We start from the raw sequence: 23,838 nt of genomic DNA on the forward strand, positions 1-23,838 counted from the left end.
CTGTGAATAACTTCTCTGCTTCTGCAGGACACCCCGGGGCCTTCCCACGCTGAACCCGGCCACCCCCTGGGAGGAGCTCGGATGGAGGCAATGCGGGGTAAACGTGCATTAAAACACTTAGAAACTCTCCAGGGCCTTTTGGACCAATCGCCTACTTTCAATTTGCATCGTGTTTATTCTTAGTAAAGTTTAGCATCATTTCATGTGTTTAAAAAAGGCATTTTATTTTCTGCAGTTGGTCCGTTTCCTTTACCCACATTAACCTTGTAAAATCCTTTTTTCTGAGTGATGCATAAATGCTTTTTACCCATTAAGAAAACTAGGCCTTTGCCGGATGGGTAGTGAGTGCTTTCTCCAGTTGCTCTTGCCATTTGACTCTTATTATTACTTAAATTTTTTTATAGTCACATTTATTAATACTTTTCTCTTAAGGCTCTTTTTGCTTTTTTGGTTAAACCTTTTCTCACGCTGCTGTGTTTCACCAGGAGGGTGGGTGTGAGGGGTCGTCCAAGCCCCCACCAGGAAGGCAACATCAGGAAGTCCTCATCCTAGCTTTGTCCTGTTTCTCAGAAAGGCTCGTTCTGGCAGAGTCAGGAAGAAAGAGTATTTTCTGAAGAAATCAGTGACCTTTAAACATATCCCTGGCTTTGAATCGTGCATTTGCCTGGTTTTCTTTTTAATCAGGCCCCAGTTCCCGCAGAAGGACCCCGGATGCCCGGGAGCCCCACGAGGTAACCGGCGATTCCGTGCCCGGCTGATTCTCGGGCGCACAGTGCTCAGCAGTTAGATCTCCCCAGCGTCCTCCCGGGGCTGCGGTCGGGCCCTGGGCGGGTCAGGTCCAGGGTGAGATGGAGACAGGAAAGATCAACACAAGACCCAGGGCGCTGGCCGGCCGTCCTCCGTAGAGGGGGGCTGTTTCCCAGGCCACAGGCCACGGCGGGCTGGCTGTGCAGGTAGGGTCGGGAGTCTCGGCACAGGCCAGAGGCAGGAGGCGGGTGAAGGGGGTGCAGCCCAGCAGAGTCTGGAGAGCCCGTGCGCGTGCAGAGACACTGGCAGAGCCGTGGGAGCCATGCTGTGGGGCAGCGAGGCGTGGGGTGCGTGCACCACCAGCTCCTTGGCCTATGCGGGCGGAGGGGCTTGGAGGAGCTGCCCCAGGGGCAGGAGCTCCGTCCCGTCTCAAGGAGGCTGTGGGATGGGGAATTGAAGCTTCCAATGGCGCAACTACAGCATCCCACTGGCAGTTTGCTTTTTGGATCTGTGCCACTGTACCCTTCGTGTAGGTGGGATTCTCCTCTGTGGGGCGTGTTAGGGCACACATGATTCCCTGTGTCTTCCAGTCTGTAGCTCCCTCCTGGTCCTGAGCTTGGCCCTCAGCGTGCCCCTCCGCCCCAACACCACACCAGGGCTCTGCACCCTCTCACCCCAGGGCCTCTGCCCGGCCTGTTGCTCTGGCCGGATTCCCTCCTCTGGCAGGGCCGTGGCTCCCAGAGAGCAGGGTGCAGTCACCTGACTGTGTACAGCTGACATTAGGCCACCAGCATTGCCCCACCATCCTCCAAGGGGAACAAAGGACCTGGCCCTGGGGCTGCTGCACTTCTTCCCAGAGCTCTGCATCCCGCCCCGGCTGTTCCCGTTCTGTGAGATGACGGAAAACGGCGCCAGCCTGGAGGGCGTAGCATCACATGGAACACTCTGTCCAGGGAGACATTAACCTCGGCCTGACCTTGTCCTTCCAGCATCCTGCGTCAGCCGTTCTCTCTGGGGATACCTGGAGGAAGGCGGCAAGCGGCGACAGTGTAGCCTGTCCAGCCCCCGAGCTGGAGGTCCGTGGGGCCGACCATGGCGGGACTGCTGTGAGCAGGGAGAGCCACCGCTGCCTTCCCCGGTCACAAGGTAACTGCGGTCCTGTGGCTTATGGTGTGCAGTCCCCTTCCTGCTGGTCTGGCCCCGGCCTGCAGCCATTGGGAGAGGCAGGAGTGGAGCCACAGTTGGGCCAAAGGTCACTAACACTGGTCTCAGCTAAGAGCCAGGCATGGGCCCATCTGAAACTGAGGTGTCCAGCTTTGTCCCACAGTCCTAATGGTTTCTGCCATGGACTTGACATAGGTTTGGTCAGATCATTTTAAAAGTCAACATTAAACTCTTAACTTTCCTTTAAGGATTCTGGAATGTGAAGCTTTGTATTTTTTAGTGCTAATTACAGTGAATAGCAGTGCCGGCTTCAAATGATGCTGGAAGCTCAGCAGTGAGCTGGTAGAGGCAGGGAATTACCTGGGAACAAACAGGGCTGCATCCAGGGAGGACGGATCCTGCTGCAGACTGGGTCCCACGAGGGCTACCAGGTCCCTCTTAGTCATGTCCAGGAGGTGACTGTGTGGGCCTGGGCTGCCAGGGGGTGCATGGCTGAGGGGTCCTGGCACTCGTGATACACGAGGATTTGATTTTCCCAAAGCTCCAGGTCAGCCCAGGTCCTGGAGTACCAGATGCAGGGACGGCGGCTCGCAAAGCCTTTGTGTGCAGCAGAGGGAGGCCGCATTCAGCCTTGCACATAGTGGTGCACAGAAAAGACGGTTTCTGTGAGTGAATGAGGCTTCGAGCAGGTCCGCAGATGCGCCTGCAGTACAGGCACTGGTGTCGGTGGGGGGTCACTGCGCACACTGGTCCCAAGGACCAACCTCCCTCCACGACAGCTGGACACGTGGCCTGGCTGGAAGGGAGCGTTCAGGACTGCGAGGCTCACGCTGCAGGCCAGACACCAATGAGGCTGTGGAGAAAGCACGGCTCAGGATGATGCCACTGTCCTGGCCCCAGCTCCACAATCCTTGATTTGTGTTCAGCAAGTGTCCCTTGGTTTGCTGAATACCGGCTTCCTGGCAAGAACCCCTTAGTCTGTTAAAATGTGTTGTGTTTGGTTGCTCTGGGTTAACGTCGCATTCCACCTCCAGATGTGCCCTCCCTGGGGACTTACCTCTCAGAGCAATCACGAGAAAATGGGGCTCCAGATGGCTCCACTCAGGGGCATAAAAAACAATATGGGGTGACCCTCTGGTCACATGCATGGCACTGGAAATCTCCTAGCAGGGAGGGGATGATGAGGATGGGGGAGCAGTCACAGCCCCATCCCTAAAGGGGTGTGGGGACTCCATCCAAATCAGAGCAGACCCTGCGGGCTCCATCAGCCTGCTTAGTCTTTGGGGTCTGAAATGGAAACTGGCCCCCACCTCTGATGTTGGGGGCCTCTTGGTCAGCACAGGAGAGGGGGGCTTAAGGGCCCACTGAGGGCACTGCAGGGCAGGAGTTGCTGCTCACCGACCCCTATCCCTGCACGGCCCCTCAGGTGGGCACTGATGTCCCAGCCCAGCGGTCAGGTGGGAGCAGTTCCCTCGCACTCAGCCCGTGTATTCTGTTCAGGCCCCGATGGGCAGGATGAGGCCCCCACACTGGGGAGGGCAATCTGCTTTCCTGTCTGCTGATTCACAGGTTAATGCCACCTGGAAACAGAATCACAGACACACCCACAATGGTGTTTGGCTGAATGTCTGGGCACCTCATAGCCCAGTCAGGTTGACAGGTGAAATTCGCCGGCACAGCCTCTGTGGATGGAGATGCTGAGGTCTGTGAACCCACCTCGCCTCTGTTCTTTCCTGCCGCAGGCCACAGCAGTGGTTTGGAAAGACTCTCGCCCCCATCAGGGGCCCGTCTGCCTTGGTCCAGCTCTGCAGCCTGGGCCATTTGTGGGATGACTTCCCTGGCCTGTGGTTTGGGGACAGGATTTCTAGGCTACAGGTGAGTTGTGAAGGTTTCCAAATATCCTCAGGTCCTCAAATGAAAAGTCTAGCGTCTGTAAGGAAATCCCTGCACTTCTAGGACCTCATCAGATGCACGCACCAGATGTCACTTATTGCTATTTTTCCCTCATTTCTCCTTCCCGCCTCACAGTTGGTGGGGTGGGGTGGGGTGTTGAATCATATGCAAACCCCAAAGAGTGGCTTAGCCCAGCCAGTTCTGTGACAGCAGCCAGCCTGGCTGGAGCCCCAGGTATCAAACAGAATCCACAGGACACCCACCCGAGGAAGGAAGGAACCCAGCCTCGGGCTCCTGAGAGGGGCAGGCTGCGAGCTGGATACATACGCCTGCAAGACGGGGATTGTGATGCACGTGTCACAGATCCCAGTTCTGTCCTCCACACACACTGCCTCTCTGGCTCCTGTGGAGCTCGGGCCACCATCGGAGACTACAGGGTCACTCCCTGTGGCTCCGTGGGCCACATCTCCACAAACCGTGAAGAGGAGGTGCAAAGCCAGGGCCTCTTCTCCCCAACTCTTTCCTTTCTCCCAGGTGCACATGCTGGATGACTCTGTGAGGATGAGCAGGGGGCCTAGAATCTCCCTGAGCCCAGCTTGCTCATCCGTAAAGCAGAGCTATCAGAGCACTTAGCCCACACGGTTTTGCTAAATGCCACCCAGTTAGCACAGCGCCTGTTCCTATGCCGTGCTCCACAGATTTCAGCGTTGTTCTTGTTGCTATTATTATTATTATTATTACGCCCCAACCCGTTTTCCTGCCCTTCCCGTCTCTGCAGCGTGTGCTGGGTTTTCCTTTGTCTTTCCCACGGGTAGGCTCGGGGAGGTCGATGTCCTCTTGACGGGAGGGGCTCCCCTCCAGTGGGCACAAAGACACCTCCCCGCACAGCCCCTCCCCGGCTGCAGCGCGCTTCCCTCCTGCGGTCCCGCCTTGGCGAGGGCACGGCCCCTCCCAGGCCACGTCTCTGCGTAGGCGGCAGCACCTGTCGGGTGTCCTGCTCCCATGAGGCTGCTGACCACACTGTCCCCTGGGGCAGGTTCAGCCCGGCGCAGTGTGTGCGGTGGCTGCACCTGCTGTTTCTCTCCGTGGTCTGCTGCGTTTTCGTCACCCAGCCACTTATGGTAAGAAATGCCCCCTCCGTGGTAGAGGCACCTTCCCTCAGCAGGGGACCTGGAAAGGAAGGGGAGATTGTGGCTTCAGTTTGGCAGCACACGTTGCTTTTCTTTATGGCTCGGTTTAAGATGCAGCGAGAAGAAAACTGGGAGTGGGCTCTGCACTAAGCTCCACACAGGCCTTCTTTAATCTTCGTGAAAACCCTGTGAGGAATGAACCGCTTTAATCCCCAGTTTTCATTTGAGGAAACTGAGCCTCGGAGAACACAAGTCTTTTGGGTGAGGCCACACCTGGCGAGTAGATGAGCCGGGAATCGAAGGCCGTCACTGCTGTATCTGCTTCAGACTGGGAGCCGGGGTCCCGCTTGCAGTGGGGAACAGGGGGACGGCTGTGTGCGGAGCGAACACGGACACAGTGCACGTGACTGTCTCTGCTGTCATGTTTTTCCTTCCAGATGTGCCTCATGGCGGTGAGTTTTGCTTGGAAAAAAAGAGACGATAACCACTTTTTTACTGAGGCTTTATGTGAGGCAACCAGAAATCTGGACGTGGAATTGGAAGAACATTCCCGGGCCTACCTTCCCCTGTCTTCAAGCTGTGCCACTCCTGGTTGTGCAGGCGAAGTGGAAAAAGTGAGGAAGCTATTAAATATCTACGCAGTGTGAGCTGAGCTTTAGAGAGCTACTTTATATTCTCATCCCAAGTATCTGGACTTAAGCTTTGAATGCAAATTTGGTTGCATTTTTGGAGACCCATGGGATATATCTTAATTTCTTATGCTTCTCTACACACACATACGTGACAGATGAACATTTAGGACTTCCTCACTGTACCACAATCCCAAAATAGCTAGTGCATCAAGAAAATTAGCATATTTTAAAATATTGAAGCAAATGAGAAATATAATTCTTGGGCATGATTTTGAAGAAATTTTAGACCATTTGCAAGTCAATGGACCCACAGAAAATGTACTCCTCTCCCCTCCCTTCCTTCCTTCTTTCCTGTATTCAATTTCGCCTGTTGAATACATAGCGTTCTCACGGGCGGGGTGAGTGATGTGCAGGAAGAGGAAGGTCTGCCGGCCACATGGAGAAATTCACAGGCTTGTTGTTAACATAAGTGCACACGAAAGGCACGTGCAGTCCTGTGCTCCTGTGGACCACGACATATCCAGCTCCTTTCCAGTCAGATCCCGTCTCTGCCTCCCCTCATCCCCACCACTCCTCTCAGCGAGCTCCATGCCTGAGGACCTGCCCAAGGCCTTTCTCCCCCAAGCCTCGTGGCCTCACCTGGAAGTCCTGATCATGATGATGATGTGTGACGAGCATAAACTATGTACTAGTCACTGTGCTATTTTACATCTACCCATTATTTACATTTACCATTTCATTTGTTCTCTACCAGACCTTACGAAGTAGGCAGCTTCATTGCACCCCATTACAAAGATGAGGAAGTGGAAGCTCAGAGAGTGAAGTGATTAGACCAAGGCTACCCTGCAGTAAGCAGGGCTCTGGGGCCCAAATCTGGGTCCATCTCACCCCTTCCTCATGCACCCCTGCCCTACAGCACCTTAGCTTTTGACACACAGCATTGCTCTGCTGCTCTCACACCTTTTGGGTCTCAACTTTCTTTTCTGCTTCGAAGGCTTTTCTGCCTTTTCTGTTCCCATGTGCAGCTGCACCCCGCCAGGCTGCTGGTCTGTTCTTTCTCCTTCCATAGTGCCATCCTCAGGGGTGAGCAACCCCCCGACAAATCCAGCCATGATCCTGAGGGCCAAACTGGTATCTCCAAACCTGTGTGCCCGTCCCGTCAGCACCTTAAAGTCAGGAAGCCCCGACACCTGCGCTTCCCCACACCCAGCCGTAACTCGCGCTCCCTTTGCACGATGGCGCCTCAGCTGGAAGGAATGTCCGACCCGCAGGCTCTGCGTGTGTAACGTCTCGCTGCACATTTTTGCACCTGCCAGCCGTCTCCTGGAAGCCAGAGTCTCTGCCAGGAAGGACTGCCTTGATCCCTCAGATGGCCCCAGGGCCTGGCCCAGGGCCAGCTCAGTAAATGGGTTGAATGAATGAGTGAGAAATAAATGAACAGATATCTTCGATGGGTTAATTTATCTGGCTACTATTACCCCCTGACCGTAAACAGATAGAATATGAAAGCAATAATGCTTCTTATAAAACAAAGGTGTTTCTTGCTAAGACTGTACTTTAAAACGGCTTTTCCATATTTGGAAGGTCTTTCAGAGAAAACAGGTACAAATGCCAAAGATAATTGCTCCTCTAATTTGACAGTCGTAGACATGCGTCTCATGTAAAGCAGCACTTTTTAATGGCCCAGCCTGTAATCTCTGCCAAAAAAAGCTTGCCTGGGACATGAGCAGATTTTTAAAAATGGGTCTATCCCCCTCCCCAACAACCTGGTGCATGTTATCTGTGCACAGTACCTCTTTGTCCCTAACCCAGGCGGAATGAAAGGCACAGTGATGATGTGGTCCTTGGGCTGGCAGGAACACTGAGGGCCTCTCTCCTTCCACCGCCAGCCTGGTGGCTCACAGCACTCTTGTCCGTGACAGGTCTTGGCTGCCCGACAGCGAGCGCGGCACCTGCGCTGGGCACGTCCACCATCCACTGTCCAGCTCAAGGTCACCAGGGAGAGGATGAGGAGAGCGAGTCACACGCAGGCGGCCCTGAGGTGGGTGGAGGCCTCCGTGGGGATGGGCTTGCTCTGGCCCAGCCCCTCTTTCAGGGAGAGTGTCCTTCTGCCACCGGTGGTTCTTAGAGACCGTTCTCATCAGGGAGTGTGCGTGGGGACAACCTGTGCACCCTGGCACGTGGGGGGATGCAGAGGACCTGAGCTGGAGGCAGAAAACACAGTTCTGCAACTTGCCCGGAAGGAGGAACTGGTTAGGATCAGCTTCCTCCCTCCCTGCATAGACTCACAGCCTGGTCAGGTCTAACCCCACTCACGTCTGCACTCGGCACGCGGCCTGGGACCTCTGCTTCTCCAGCTGGGGCACATGGGGGTATGGGAATCCATAAAATAGATACAGCCCTTCTTAAGTAGCTTAAATATTCAAATATGCACAGCTATGTAGGGTGCTCATAACATAGTTTGAGTTTTTTAAAGCTAAAACACAAACTTAAGAAATATGCTGTGGCAAAGCTCTTCAACCCTGACCTCAGCCAGGTTTCCCTCAAGGACACCCCTCCCGTCCGTGGTGGAGTGGGGTGCACCCACTGTGAGAACCTTTCTATACATGCTAGCCGAAACGCCCCTCCAAATTCTGAACATAAATTTGATCTCTTGCAAATCTTTCTGATGTAGTTTGTCAATGATTTAGGAATTTCTGATATTTTTCCAAAAATGGTGTTGCTAAAAAGTGTAATAGAAGCACCTCCAAACATCTTCCTTTTGGAAAAAATCCCTTCATTACAGTGTGGAGCACCATTAGCTCCCCCTTAAATGTTTTCCAAACCCTTTTCCAAAGAGAAGAGCTGTGGTTGTGCTAGGATATCACCTTACAAGAAGAGTGGGAGAGGAAGTCCAGGAAGATGGAGCAGTGGCAACGTTTTTTAAGCTTGTCAAATTTCCCCATAAAGTTAGAGCAATTAAGATAGCAAAAACAAAACCCCCAGAAAACATGCACAACAAAACCAGATGGCAGGGTGCCCCTCCCCTTTCTCCAAAGGCACACAGGTAGTGACCAACCATTGAGTGCCCCAGCCCTGTAGCTTGGCGTCTCTGCAGAACATGGAGAGGGAAGTGTGGGTACCTGATGCACCTGGGAACAGGAGAACCCCAAGCTCCTGCAGGCATCATTCACTGGGAATGTGGCAGGTGCATCTGGGAGGAGTTTGCACACTCCAGTTCCAGGTGAGCGTGAGGTCTGGAGGCCTGGAGCCACTGAGCCGGCTGAGTTTTCAGAGCTAACCTTGCCTAGCTCTGCCGGGACACAGCCTTCTTTGGGGAAAACTGCTGGGGGCGGCGTCCAAGCCAAGCAGGACAGGCCCAGAGAAAGCAATGAGAGACTAGCAGATTTGGAAAGAGGCAAAACTGGCTCTTTGCTGTGACATAATTAAAAGTCTGGAAAAAACTACAGAAATGAAAAGAAACTACTACAAACAATAAGAGAAATTTGTAAAGTAGCAGGTTAAAAAATTAAAAGACAAAACCCAATATCCTTTGTATATATAAGCAAAAGTCAGAAGATTTAGTACTCTATTCAACACAGCAAATAATAAAATCAATACAATAAAATATAATTAGGCATAATCTTAGAAGTGCACAAGGCTTTTGCAGGAAAACTACATAACAGTCCCAAAAAGCACAAATGTAAACTTAAACAAATGGAAACACACATCATATTCTTGAGTAGGAAGAGAAAACACCTGGCTTCCTATAGTTCTCTCTAAAACTAATTTATAAATTTAATACAATCTAAATAAAATGCCGTCAGATTTCTTTTCCTTTTCTTTTTTTCGTTTTTTTGTTTGTTTGTTTGTTTGTTTTTTGTTTTTTTCCTGGGTTCTGGTCAATTATACAGTTAGTTTGGAAGAACAAACAAATGTGAGAAGCCAGACAGTAAAACCCTGAAAAGACAGAGCAGGAAAGTGGGGCCAGCTGTACTAAACATTAAAATAAACAGAAATCCGGAAAAGACTCAAATACAAAAATGCCAAAGTGAGCATATGATAAAGGGGATATCTCACATCTTTAGGGAATAGACAAAATTTTTAATAAGTAGAATTTAGATAATCGAACAGCCATGTGGAAAAAGATAAAATTAGATGCTTTTTGTCATGTCATACACAAATAAATTCCAAACGGATAAAAGTGAAATGGAAAAAAACCAAAACCATACAGGCTATAGAAGAAAGTTAGAGTAAATTCCTCTAGGGTATAAGTGAGGAAAAATTCTCTATGACTTAAAATCATAACAAACAAAAGGAAACAAAAAGGAAAAACAAAAAATAAATTTGTCACATAAAACTTGAAGAAGAGAAACAACTTCTGTGGCAAAAGATACTATTTGCAAAATAAAAAGACAGGTGACAAACTAGGAAAAAATATTTGTAACAGATGAAGTTTTAGTATTCTTAATATATAAAGAGTTTCAAAAGGATGAAAAAGCCCCAAAACTCTTTAGAACAAAAAATGGGCTGGAAAAGTAAACAGTTCACAGAAAAAAGAAATACAATTGGCATTTCCACTTGTATTAATAGTAAGAGAATTGCAAACTGAAGCTGCAAAATTGTAAAAATTTGACCACATACTCTGTTGATAAGGCCATGGCAAACAGGTCGTCTCAGGTAGTGCTCACGTGAATGTAAAATGGTACAGCCCCATGCAGTAATTTTGAAATCTCCGCATAATTATAGATGCATTTACCTATTATCCAGCATCCACACTTCTTGGGTGACACCTTTGAAGACACCGTAGCAAGAACCTGAGAAGACCCATGGACAGGACAATTTGTGTGAGACCTTCTGTAATGGGAATTACCAGGCTCCAGCAAGGGGCCTTTAGGATCCGCTTCCGGAGGGAAGCCAGGCGGAGGCAGGGGTGTGGCGTGGGGCCCGCCACTTAGTGAAGCGCACAGGAATATGCATGCGTGTGGATCTGCTTATAAACAAAACAGGGAAGATAACCCAGGCAACTCTCGAAAATAGCTATGGAGGAGAAAAGGAATAGGATTTTTATTAATAAAAATTTATGTTAAAGTTAAAACTTTGACCTTGCAAACCTAGTGCCTAAGGACAGGAAATGGGGGGAGAAAACCCTAAAGCTGTTTTCACCAGTCGTGTTGTCAGTGGAGCTTTGGGGTCGTTATTCTGATTGTTGATTCATGGTGGGATAAGGCAAATGGGGAATTCTGCAATTTTCTAATTCTGTCATTCCCAGTGTCCTTAAAAAGTGGGACTCTTGATGTGGGAGAAAGAGGTACGTATTTAAGTTCAAAAAGTTAAAACTCTGTAGCCTTGAATTTGAATTGAAAGTGTAAGTATAAAACCATGGTTTTCTTTTTTAAAGAGAAAAAGTATTTGTCTAAGTCTCTCCACCAAGGAAAGGCCTAAAAACAACCCAGAAGCAATGAATGCCCTTAGCACCTAGATTTGATTTACAAACACTGTTTTCCACCAAAAAGAACCAGGAATCACTGGGATTCCTGATTTTGAGGTCTGTGATAAAAAACGTGCAAGATGAACCTGGAACATTTCTTAAGCAAGGGAGCAATTAATGACTGCTAGAATCATCATCAAAGGACTCAGAAGCCAGTTTGAAGAGGCTGACATTGCTCAAAAATGGGGTAATTTGACATCAAATCAAGAATAGAAACTGTAGTGAATTGAAACTTGTGAAATATATCTAAAGCCATGAGCTTGTCACAATACCCACAATGTAATTGATCAGTGTTTGTGGACACTCAGGAACCAACTTTTTAAAAGTTGGCAAAAGCCTGCCTTCCCCATACAAAATGTACCCCTGGGAAACCACATAAGAGAAGAGGGATATTTCTCTTTGTAGAGGAATTCCAGCTAATGAACGAGGACCAAACGATACGGTTAGAGCCTGACCATTTTTGCAGTTTCTAATGAAGTAATGAATCTAGGCCATTGCTCATCAACAGTGGCCAACTGTTAAAAGAGAGAAGGAGAGAGAAACAATTAGACATCATGTGTCTCCTAATGGAAAAACACAATGATGCATGAAGCAACCTACTCAAAACGGTCCAATCTTAATATAATGAAGCATTTTTTTGCCAACCAGCAGTTTACAATGAGAACATATTAAATACCAGTCTCAAGTAAGACTCTGAGAACTTTATAGCCCAAAGAACCAGCTTGCTCAATAAATATGTTGCAAAGAAAACAAAATGAGCTAGAGGAGATACCTATAAATTAGAAGAGACATGAGAAAAGCGGTCAGTGTAATTCACCATGTTAACAGACTAAAACAAAACCAAGATCATCTCAATAGGTGCAGAAAAAGCATTTAATAAAATTCAACATTCATTCCTCCAAAACAAAACAGAACAAAACCAAACCTCTCAGCAAACTAGGAATAGAAGAGAGCTTCCCTAAACTACTAAAGGGCATCTGTTGAAAACTCTTCACTTAACGTCATACTTAATGGCAAGACATGGAATGTTTTTTTAACTTAAGGAACAAGGCAAGGATGTCCTCTCAGGCCACTCCTATTTAACATCATATTGGAAGTCCTACCCAGGGCAATAGGCAAGAATAGGAAATAAGAAACATGGATTTGAAAGAAGAAATAAAACCATCTATTGGCAGTGACATAGTGTATGCAGAAAAACCCAAATAATTTACCAAACAAAAAAGGCTTCTAAAGCTAATAAGTGAATTTAGCAAGTTTATAGATACAAATCAATATAAAAAAGTAAATTGTGTTCCTATGTACCAGCAATGAACAATTGAAATTTAAAAATTTAAAAAGGAATACCATTTGCATTAGCACCGAAGAAATGAAGTACATAGACATAAATATAAGAAAACTTGTGCAGAATCTGTATGCTGAGAACCACAAAACACTGATGAAAGAGATAAAAATAATCTAAATAAATGGAGAGATACACTTGTACATTGATTGGAGGGCTAAATATTGTCAAAGTGTCAACTCTTTCCAATTGGATCTGTAGATTCAATGCAATCCCAACCAAAATCCTGCAAGCTTTTTATAGACATTGACAAACTGATTCTAAAATTTACATGGAAATCAAAGGAACCAGAATAGCCAAAAACATTCTGAAAAAGGACTGACGCTATCTGACTTTAAGATGTACCATAAAGCTGCAGAAACCAAGATAGTGTGGGGTTTAGGGACAGTCTAGACACATAGATCAATGGAATGGAATGGAGAGCCCAGAAATAGACCCACACAAATAAGCTCAGCTCATTTTTTTGGCAAAGGCTCAAAGATAATCCAATGGGGAAAGGATAGTCTTGTTTAAAAATGGTGCTGGGAAAACTGGACGTTGACGTGCAAAAAAAAAAAAAGAAAAGAAAAGAAAAATGGACCTCAATATATACTTCACACCTTATATGAAAATTTCCTCCCAGGGATTTATGAAAACCTAGTTCCATTAAAAATGTTTGCCAGGTGAAACACCTGGGTCTGTAAGGATGCTAACTTTAAATATCTTCTTACAGAGACATTTCCATGCACATCCTCATGCTGCTTTTGCTTTTGTGTATAATATATGGGAGATTCTCCCGAGATGAATATTCTCTCAATCAAGCTATCCGGAAGGAATTTACAAGGTAGGAGACTTGGGGAGCTCCTCTAGTTCTTGCACTAGTCCATGGCCAGTGTGTACCCAAGGGGAAGCCCTGAGCTCACGGTCATGAGAGGGTTTTCTTTACCTCATTACTTGAAGCAAGCAAAGTCACATCTTTGTCTTCTAGCATCAGACAGAGGAGGGACCGTATAGATCCTCTATTCCACTCCCTCAGTCCCTTCACCTCTGCATGACTGAGGCCCAAAGAAGAGTCTTCGCCATGCCCCACATATGAAAGATGGGAAAGGTTGTCAAATCGGCTTGTGGACACTATTTCCCAGTGTTAGTAAGAGGCCTCCATTCGCAGACTTTGGGCACATTCCTAGTATGTCATTTTAATTAAATAGTGAAACAAGGATATTTCAAGGCACTTTGAGTTCTGTTCCAAAACAAGGTCTTGCAGTTTCTTTTTTTGCTGAAGACACCTGAGTTCTTTAATCAAAGGCTATGGTTGCAATAACAATAAATGACAATGCTTTCAAACAGCCTGTAACACCACCTCAGGTTCTCTACCATTTCACAAGTGTTCGTGTCCTTCTTTTTACTTCTAAAAGTAGTAGACATCCATCGTAGGCAAGCATGAAAGAACTGAGAAATATAAAGCAGAAAAATTTCCATGATACCACCAGGCAGAGGCAGCCACAATGGCATTTTGTGGTGTCATATTTCTTTTCCATGTCTGAAGGCGTCTAAAGTGAGGATGCATATTGTCATCGGTGGGTACATTTAATGCAGCATGTAGTTTTCTACTGAGAGTTATTAAGTCCACGGTCAGATTTTATTTTCACCTGCCCCAAACTGTCCATCTGATAGTTCTTTCAGGGCAGTTTGGCTTTGAATTCTGAAGCACATGACATGAAATCGTATTGGTTCTTCACAACGGTTTCAGTGACAGGAAATAAAATAATTCTGTGTGTTCTAGGGTTTGCTTTTTTTCCTTTGGAGAATAAAGACACATTCCTATAGCATTTCTAGGAATGTGTTCCCTTTGACTAAGTAATTCAATTTGATGTAAATATTTTTTGTTTAATTTTCGGGGGGGGGGGTCAGGGAGAGTTGCTGGAAAGTCCATTTAATTTTACGTATCATTTCAGGACATATTTGTATTTTCTGCGAGGGTTATTGGTACCCAGCCAGATAACGGCTAGTGAATGTTGTCCCCTTTGTCACTTTTATGACTCACTAATAAGGTGAGGCCCGCAAGTACAGCGCAATGAGTCAGCACTCCCTGGCGTTCAGTAATCCAATTCTTTACTGCTGAGCATTCTAATGGTGAAATTAAGTAGAATTTTCTGTCTCCCTGTTTGCAAAACCAGCAGTTATTTCCATCAGTAACCAACTTTTCGGCTCTCCCATCTGTGCAGGTGCACAGTGTGTGCCAGTAGGTGGCGCTGTGTGCAAAACGAAGCGACAATTTGGGTCCTCTGGATATGGAAATCAACACAAGAAAACTTCTGGCTTTTGCTATTTATTTTTTATCTCACATTTCATAAGTCAGCATTATCTGACATATTTCTCATATGAATTGTTGCCTCTTTATATTCAAATCAGAAATATCGCAGCTGAGATAATATTGTGGGATATCTCATGTGCACGAGACTGAAGTGCTTGGATTAAGGACTCGGATGTTGCCTCCCCGTGGGTTTGCACAGACCTTATGTTTCCCACAAGGATGCAAAACGTAGCTGCCCCTGCGTGCTCTGGCCACCAGGCAGGGATGTTTCTGTGTCCCAGTCGGTAAAGGAATGTTTAAAGTAGACCTTATCCACCTCCCTCCTCACCCCACCCCCCTGGCACCTAATCCTGAAATGTCAACAGCTCCTGAGGGTTTGGCTTTGGCTGGCGTTCCAGACAGAGGAACTGAAGCCGGGAAGGGAAGTGGATTAAAGAGAACCCAGAGACTGGGCTTCTAGCTCTCATTTGGTCACCAGGTGACTATGGCGGGTCCTGGGACTCTGGGCTTGTGTGTCTTTGTCTGTAAAGTGAGGGAGGTGGACCGCTGGATTTCTTATGTCTTAGCAAAAAATTCTCATGTTACTGGATTCTCTCCTATTGAAGTTGTAATTGAAGTGTTTCTTAATAAAGTCTTCATGAAATTCTGAATAAAACAAAACAAACAAAAATAACCACCAAATGGAGCACCACTAAAGGAAACAGGCACTCTATCCAAGTGCCATAAATGGAAAATAACTGCTGATCTTATCTTTTGCATTGTTTAGCGAGCTTTGTAGTCCTAGTCTGCATAATTGCTGTAATGAGTAAGACAGGGGCAGAATCTTCTTGGATCAGTTGGTTAAGTACCTGCACTCCAAGCAGGCCAGGAACGAGGCGTGAGGGGCGTGCAGCCTGGGTGTGGGACATTCTGGCTCTGAGTCCCATGAAGGCCTTTCCTGCCTTAGTTTCTTTACTGTTATCCAATAGCGGAGCATTATCAGGAAGTGGTAACATTTCCCAAAAGTTGTACAAACTCAACATGGCTATAAAGAATCACTTTATTTTTTAAAAACACGGAATATGGAGCATATTGGTCTATACATGTACAGTTTGTCTGCCTCCCAGCGCAGATGGCTAACACTTTTCTCTGTTGAAAATTAACCGCTGTCCTTTATGTCTGTGCCCACCCTCGCTTCCACTGCCTCTCTGCTCACGCGGTTCCTTCCTGTGGGTGGTTGTGAATATCTGCAGGGTTGGCCGCTTGCTTTCTGCCTCCCGTCTCTGCCTCCGATGTATTCTCCTTTCCTCGTGCCTCTCTGTGTCTTCATCCCGCCCTCCGGGTGCTTTGGCAGGTCTCAGCTTGCTCTGCGCGTGGCGTGGAGTTTGGCCAGGTTTGCAGAGAAGTGCGGAGTTGAGAACCAGCCTGCGTAGATTAAGTTCTAAAAGCGTATAAACCAATGAAGGTCAAATACTTGAATGGATGGGAGATCATTTCTCTGTAAGAAAAAGGAAATAAAACCAGTCAGACAAATTAGTTCACTAGACTTTTACTCTCACAGGCTGTGGAAATTTTTCAACACATTTATGGTCTGTATAAATTGTTGGTTGAGGCTATTTGCATCTCTCTGTTTATATGTTACTGATTTTTTTGGTCCTTGATTTTCTTTTATATTGTTTAATTTTTTGTCACAACTGTCAGGTTTTTAAAAACTTTTTCTAATTTATCTCCAAAATCTGCCCTTAATCAAGAGTGGAATATTGCTCCCCACCCTGGCCTGAGAGCAGTCTCCGTAGTGTGCTGGTTAACAGATAACACCTGGCTCTCTAAAGAGCAAAAGCCCTGATTCATGGCACCTGCCTGCCGGTTTCTGTGGTGTAAATGCTCCCACCAGGGCTGCTTTGTCCTAGGAAGGTGACACCGCTGACCACGGAGTTGAGACGAGGCGCACAGCTGGCTCGTGCTCGCAGGTCTTGGTTCTCAAAGCCATGGCATCATTTGAAGGGCTCATAGTCAGCTTATTCTTTGGCGGAGTCTGCATTTGGTTGCTGAAACTGGCAGGACAATTACATTTGTATGTACTTGGATGATTTGAGCGGACATCCTTTTCTAACTTATCACTTTCCAACCAAATTACTTTCCCTGAGAAGCATTTTGGTCTCCCCGTCCATGAAGAGAGACCCGGATGGAGTGGCCACGTCAGACCCGTGTCTGCCTGCTGTGGGCATGTTGATGAGCACAGTGTCCTGCCTGTATCCGGTGTCCCTTCATGGGAAGCCATGTGTGAGAAAGTTTTTAGAGTTAGTTGAGAGTTACTGCGGATCATTCAAGTTTTTCCTTTTCCCTTTGGCTGCAGCCCAGAGCCAAATGTATGTCCCTGGTGCCACCATGTGCGGCTCTGGCCTGTGCGTGTGGCCCAATGGCATCCTCTGAGCAAGCTAAAAATGATAAATTTTGTTCATTTGACATTATTTCAATGCTCCCTTAAATCAGTTCCTTGGTGGAAAAGTGAAGCCTATCTAATAAACATAAGAAAGAGGTTACTCGGAAGGAAAACGGACGAGCATGTGTGCCACTACTGCGACTTGGAGGCACCATGGAAGGCAGCAGTCTGGGTAGACAGGACTGGAGCTGGCCAGGGTGTCCCCGCACCTCCTAGTCCCCCGGCCCCGGTGCTCCCTCTGCACCAGCACGCGGCCTCCACACCTTCCCACCCTTCTGGGCTGTGGAAGCCCTTGCGCCCCTCTGCCTGGAACCTCCCCGCTAGGTGACCACGTAGCTGCTCCCTCATCACCTCCAGGTCTTAGCTGACACCTCTCCTCCATGGCTGCTTGAACTAAAATCCCCACTGCCCTTTCCCACCACTCTCTGTCTTTCCTGCTTCATTCTTTTCTCCGTAACATTTATTACTGACGTAGTAAATATTTGCTTATCTATCTAGTTGTTATCTGTTTCCCCACATGAGGGCCGGGATTTGGTTTTCTGTTTCCCTGTGCCCAGAGAGTGCCTGGCGCCTAGTAGTTGCAGGTAACTTTGAGTGAACGAGTGAGTGAACGAGCCAGTGCTTGACCCGCCTTCTCCCTTCTCTCCTGCTGCTGAGGAGCAGAGCTCCAGGGCTTCGCGGCTCAAGCTGCAGATGGCTTCAGTTTAATTCCCGCAGAGTACCTGCAATTTGGATGAGAGAAAAATTGGCAGGAAAAAGGCTTTTGTTCTTTTGATTGTTCTCGTTGATGCAGACACAACTCTTTGTTTCTGTTCTTGCTTTCAGAAATGCCAGAAACTCCCTGGAAGGCTTGAGAAGCGTGGCCGACTGGTGGGACTGGAGTCTGACCACGCTGCTGGACGGCCTGTACCCGGCAGGCGCCTCGGTGGCCAGCGGGCCAGGGGCTCAGGTGGGCTTCCTGCTCCCTCTTCACGGGAGATCTCCTCGGAAACGCCGCATTACAGCAGGCGACATAGGCACTGATGCGCGGACTCCAACACCGCGTGGGTTCCTGAGAATCCACGGAGGCTGTCAGGCCGGGGGTCTCCACCCTGGGTGCCTGTGGCCAGCAGAGCACCCTGTTCCTGTCCCTGCCAGGCCCCCTGAGCCAGTCCCAGCACACCCCCCGCAGCCACGCGGCTTCCCCAGCTGCCTTCACTCCTAGGCCCCAGCCAGACACGGGGCGGTGGCAGAGCCGCGGGAGCCCAGGCTGACGGGGGGCAGACGAGGAAATGGAAGATTCTAGTTCAATGTGTGAAACACCATGACAAAGGGCTACACGGAGCCCGGAACAGGGGAGGGCAAATAGCAAGATGGGAGCCTCAAGGGGGCTTCCAGGGAAGGCGAGGCCGGCCCCAAGTTCTGAAGAAAAAGTGAACGTGCATTTTGCACAATCCCGTTTCTTGATCATCTTTTATTTTCACCCCTCCCCATTTTTTAAAATGAAATATCTTCGTCCTGAATTCCTCAAACATTTTATTTCTCATTTATTTTGTTGTATTCTGTGTGGTGTCCTGAGTTGATGGCACTGGAAAAACTTTAGAAAAAGATAAAAAGAGATCATTCTTGTGTGATGCAAATTTTGAAAGACTCATCTGAATGCCAGCGCTCTTCCAGGACGAGCCTGGGCGCTGGCTGCTGGCTGTCTTAGAACTCGGTGCAGCCTCAGAATGCTGTTAGGAGGCAGGTACGATTCTGATCTCTACCGGAGCAGGCGAAGTTCTCCAGAGCACAACCAGGCCTCTTTAGCCCTGCTTGATACGATGTCTGAAGTCTACCGTTCGCCCAGTCCTCCTCCTCTGTTCTCTTCTTTTAGCCTGGAGCTCTTGGAGGAAAATGCTACCTAATAGGCAGTTCAGTAATTAAGCAGCTAAAAGTTTCTCCCAGCAGTTTATGCAAGGTAAGATGTTCTTTTTATTTTTGCTTCTAAAAATGAATGGAATTAGAAAAGTCTAGGCGACAGTGGGCAGGACATCTGCAGACCCTGGTAACTTCTCTGAGAGTCCGGCTGGCGATTGGGATCGAGCGAGCCTCACCCTTCCCTTCCCCCTCGCCAGCCCTTTCCAAGGCCTCTTCCTTCCTGGGCGTTGAGCCGCAGGTTCACTTGGGTCATTGTTTGGCCTTAGAGACCAGTGTTCCAGGCAAAACCAGAATTTTTACTCTATAAATGGAATCTTCACATATCCTTTTCTAGCAGGGAGGGGGTGTCCTAAGATGGACACTTTGCCTGTGCCATCCCATAATGGGGGAATCTTCAAATGGTCCAAGCCCTAGACCAGTAGGCACCTCAGGTACCAGCCTTCAGTGGGTAGAAGCTCGATCCTTCTAGCTTGAGCTAGAGCCCAGGACCATGACTCAGACTGCAGAACATTCCTTCAAGGGGAGCAGGGTGCCCGGTGCAGGATGGGGCGTGTGCCTGCTTGCAGCCTGGCGTGGAGACCCCGGAAGGCAGGGTGGCCTTGGGAATGCGATCTGTCGTCTTCTTACTGGTGTTTTCTTCCACAGCCTCCCGGGGCATTTTCGGTCCTCACGGAAGACTCTCTTCCTACATGTAGCCCTGAAGTTGGAGGCCCTGAGAACCCCTACCTGATAGGCCCAGAGAAACTAAACGTGACCCCGGGTGGTCCCACGGGCTGTGGGGCAAGGCAGGAGTGTGTGCTCAGCCTGGGCAGAACCAGGTCAGTGTGACGCAGGGGGCCAGTGTCCAGCCCGGCTTGCTGGTCGCCGCTCCAGCTGGGCGCTGGCTGGAGGTGGCATGTCTGCAGCAGGTGCAGCCCCCTGACAGGACTGAGAGGCGGGCACTTCACTGCCAGGGGCTCAAGCAAGGCTTGTCATCGCTGTGAATGACAGAAGCACGTGTTAGGAGGTGACGAAAGCAAACTCAGGCCTTTGTGCTCTTAAGTGTATAGGAGAGAACAGAGAGGAGCATTCTTTCAAAAAGTTGTTGCTAGATTAAATACTATGATGGGTAATTTTTAAAACCTTGCTGCTAGAACATCTGGAGGTCATGAGGACCTGATGGACACTTGTCTTGTGCTGACTCCCTGCCAGGCAGGGTGCTTTTGTGGCCTCCTGCTCCATGGGGCAGGTCTGGTGCCACTGGCGCACGTGGTGCAGGTGAGGAGCAGAGTGTCACGCGCATAACCAGCCTGAGCCCACCATACCGCCAGGCCCTGGGTCAGGCAACAGCGCCCCAGCCAGGTACACTGTCGCCCACACCCGGCCGCGGCTCCCCAGGTGACACAAGCCCTCACTCGGCCCTGGGGCTGTGCTCATGCCCAGGGTAGCACTGATGGTCTTGGACCAACGGGGAGCTCTGGGCAGGTACAGTCATATGTGCTTTTGAGGAATACGGGAGGGAAAAAAAGGAGAAAATGATATAATTGTTACTTAATACAGATTCATAAAAAAGAGTTTGTTTTAAACAATGGGGTCCATTCCACAAAAAGAAGTATGAATATTCTAGAGTCCCTGGGAAGAGATGTTGTGCATCTCTGCATCACATCGTGTGGGTGGGCAAAGAAGCCCTCGTGCTCCGGGCCCCTCCTGCCTGTGGGTCCTCTGGGCAGGGCAGAGGGTGGTTCAGGAGAGAAGACAGCGTCTACTGAGGAGTCCCTAAGATAGAGATGGCCGTCTGTGCAGCCCCCAGAAGGCCGGGCACTGTTTGTCCTTGCAGAAAGTGCCCCGGCATGGGGCCTGCAGGGGGGCCTCCTGGGACTTCCAGGTCTCCCTCCCGCCCTCCTGCCCTCCCCTAACTGTGCGGCTTTGCAGGCCCGAAGCCCACGCGGCCCTGGCGGGACTCAGGGCCAGCAGGTGGATCGACCGCAGCACCAGAGCCGTGTCCGTGCACTTCACCCTCTACAACCCTCCAACCCAGCTCTTCACCAGCGTGTCCTTGAGCGCGGAGATCCTCCCGGCGGGGGGTCTGGTCCCTTCATCCCTGGTGGAGTCATTCAGCATCTCCCTTGGTGACTCCGCCCTGCAGCACCACCTCGTGCTTCCCGAGGTGAGTCCCTCTGCCGCTCGGCCCCCTGGAGGATCACGGTGAGATGGGGCTTCGCTGAGCTGGACCTCTCCGCCACGTGGGACCAGCACCCCGCCCACTCGCCACCCTCCGTCCACACTCTTGTCATATCCCCATCATGCTGCAGGTGTCACACTAGGTTTGGGGGCACCAGACAAAGAAGACCTCCAATGGGGAGACCAATCATCATATATGTGGCAATTGCAAATGTAGAGCTGCCTTCGTGTACTAAATTCATCACAGGAGGACTAGGCCTGACATCTAGATCTACGACGTGGGTCGTAGCTCAGGCTGCGTAACTGAATACCATGGGGTGGGTGGCTTAGACAAGACACATTCATTTCCCAAGATCCTGGAGGCTGAAGTTCATGATCAAGGTCCCAGCATGGTCAGGTTCTGGTGAGGGCCGTCTTCCTGGCTGGTGACAGCTGCCTTCTCACCATGCGCTCACTCGACCTCTTCTTTGTGGGCACACACTGGGGGCCGGGGGGAGTGTGCGGGTGTTCTCTGGCTCTTTGTGTAAGGACACTCATCCTACAGGGTCAGGGCCTCACTCTTAAGGCCTCACTTAACCTCGATTACTTCCTTCGAGGCCCCATCTCCAAATCCATTCACACTGGATAGATCAGAGCTTCAACCTGTGAATTTGGGGGATACAAACCTTCAATCCATAGCATCAGGGGTCTTGGTGAGATGGAATATGTTCACGTAGCTTCACTGAACAATCAAAAACACCAGAATCACTCTGAGCTTTTCCTTGGCAACTTTGCCCATTTTTTGGCCTATGATGAACTTTTCTGCTATGAAGAACTAAGTCCTGCTGGCACTTCAGGGCAGGCTTGCTTTGGCTGAGCAGTGAAGAGAGGAGAATCCCAAGAGGGTTGGGACTCTGGGGAGCATCAGTGCCACAGGAAAGGCTGCGACTGTGAATCGAGCCCAGCGCAGCACTTGCCTGTGGGCGGAACTGAGGGCAGGAGATCGGGCTGGCCGGGGACAGGCAGGGGAGAGGCAGGGGAGGCTCTCCCCTTGGGCACCAAAACAACTTGGTAATCCAGGTTAACAGTATTCTAGTACAGTATTTTTAAAAATCATAATTCATACCAAAAATCATATTGGACAAAATGTCACAATTGTGGACGACGGCAGGGTTCCTTTTGCCCCAGGCTCCCGTACAGCGTCCCGGTAACCACCGAAGGTGAACTTTGCTCTGATCATGGTTGGAGCTCCTTCCAGCGGGCGTTCGGGCACGGCGCGTGTGACTCCACAAGAGGACTGAGGGTGGCTAAAGGCCCTGCCAATGTGTTTCAGCTCCTCATAAATTCATGAATAAATTTGAGTTTGGGTTAGTGCATGAGGGCATGAAGCCGTGAGTGAATGGGCGACTCATCAATGGAGAGAGAACCACATAGAGAACTTCAGTGAAGTCCTTATATGGGAGCTTTTCAAGGCTTTACTGGGTCAAGGCAACTAACATGTATGTGTTGCACATTTCATGTATTCCGAATATACACCAACTCTTTTGAGGAAGGACTAGAGGGGCAGGTGGAGGTCAAGCCACCTGGTGACTGTAGATCTCTGTACTTCGTGGTCTCTGTGAGCGCAGAGCCCTTCTTTTGTTCTAACACCTGGCACGAAGTGGGGTTTCTGTAAGTGCTTACGGCGTGGAGAGGTGCCAAACCACCCCAAGTGCCTGTCGGAGAGCAAGTTTAGTATCACAGCTGCAGAGCAAGAAATTGACTTGTTTCCTATTTACTCAGAAAGTAATTGGCAGGGGAGCCGGCCACAAGCTCAGACCTTATCAAAACAATTTATCTGTGTTTTTGTTGATCTTGTTTGTTTGTGTTCTTTCCACCAGCTGGTCTTCCTGGTGATCAACCTGGTTCACCTCTGTTTCCAACTCTACCACATGATGGAGAAGGGCGTCCTCAACTATTGGCGAAAACCAAGAAACTGGCTGGAGGTAGCCTCCCTCATCATTTTGTGAAAAATAATAACAGTAAAGTGTTTGCCTCTTAAAAAATAATAACTTTAATGAGAAATTGATCATGCACTAGCTACTTCCAACATTATTGCAATTTTCTCCCTCTGTAGTGTCAATGCCAAAATAGCATTTGAGATCAAGTGTCTACTTAGTGTTTTTACAGCTACAGTCGTGAGCCACATGACGACACTTCAGTCAACAATGACGGTCCTGTAAGATTATAATGGAGCTGAAAAATTCCTATCACATAATGACATCTTGATGATCCTGACCCTGTGCAGGCCTAGGCTAATGTGTGTGTGTCTTAGTTTTTAACAAAAAAGTCTAAAAAGTAAAAGAAAAATAAAAAATTTAAAAGATAGAAAAAAGCTCATAGAATAAGGATATAAAAAAAGAAAATATTGTACTGCTATACAATGTGTTGGTGCTTTGTTATCATAAAAGAGTCAAAAAGTTAAAAAATTAAAAGTTTACAGCATAAAAAAGTTATAATAAACTAAGGTTAATTTATTATTAAACAAAGAAAAAAATTTAACAAATTTAATGTAACCTAAGTGTCTGGTGTCCATAAAGTGCACAGCAGTGTGTGGTGATGTCCTGGGCCTTCACGTCCACGCACCACTCACTGACTCACCCCAGCACCTGCCAGTCCTGCAAGCTCCATTTGCAGTAAATGCCCTATACAGATGTACCATTTTTTATCT

The 23,838-nt window shown here is 48.6% G+C and overlaps 2 protein-coding genes across 2 annotated transcripts in view; one reads left to right on the forward strand and one right to left on the reverse strand.

Moving 5' to 3' along the window:
• PKD1L1 (polycystin 1 like 1, transient receptor potential channel interacting) overlaps positions 1-23,838 on the forward strand; it is a 133,938-nt gene that overhangs the window by 83,104 nt on the left and 26,996 nt on the right. Inside the window, exons 36-48 of the mRNA XM_069461631.1 lie at positions 28-97; positions 685-731; positions 1,737-1,893; positions 3,654-3,786; positions 4,841-4,925; positions 5,372-5,548; positions 7,489-7,607; positions 13,088-13,198; positions 17,916-18,039; positions 18,946-19,029; positions 19,635-19,807; positions 20,901-21,135; positions 23,009-23,113. Of these exons, the coding sequence (XP_069317732.1) occupies positions 28-97; positions 685-731; positions 1,737-1,893; positions 3,654-3,786; positions 4,841-4,925; positions 5,372-5,548; positions 7,489-7,607; positions 13,088-13,198; positions 17,916-18,039; positions 18,946-19,029; positions 19,635-19,807; positions 20,901-21,135; positions 23,009-23,113 (1,620 nt within the window). The remainder of the gene's footprint in view (positions 1-27; positions 98-684; positions 732-1,736; positions 1,894-3,653; positions 3,787-4,840; positions 4,926-5,371; positions 5,549-7,488; positions 7,608-13,087; positions 13,199-17,915; positions 18,040-18,945; positions 19,030-19,634; positions 19,808-20,900; positions 21,136-23,008; positions 23,114-23,838) is intronic.
• Positions 14,360-16,637, reverse strand: LOC138377202 (putative uncharacterized protein PKD1L1-AS1). Its single transcript, XM_069461972.1, is given in 4 exon segments — positions 14,360-14,606; positions 15,915-15,939; positions 15,942-16,072; positions 16,576-16,637. Coding segments are annotated over 4 exon segments (465 nt in total).

Source organism: Eulemur rufifrons, chromosome 29 (genome assembly GCF_041146395.1).
Source record: "Eulemur rufifrons isolate Redbay chromosome 29, OSU_ERuf_1, whole genome shotgun sequence".
Classification (NCBI taxonomy): Eukaryota; Metazoa; Chordata; class Mammalia; order Primates; family Lemuridae; genus Eulemur; species Eulemur rufifrons.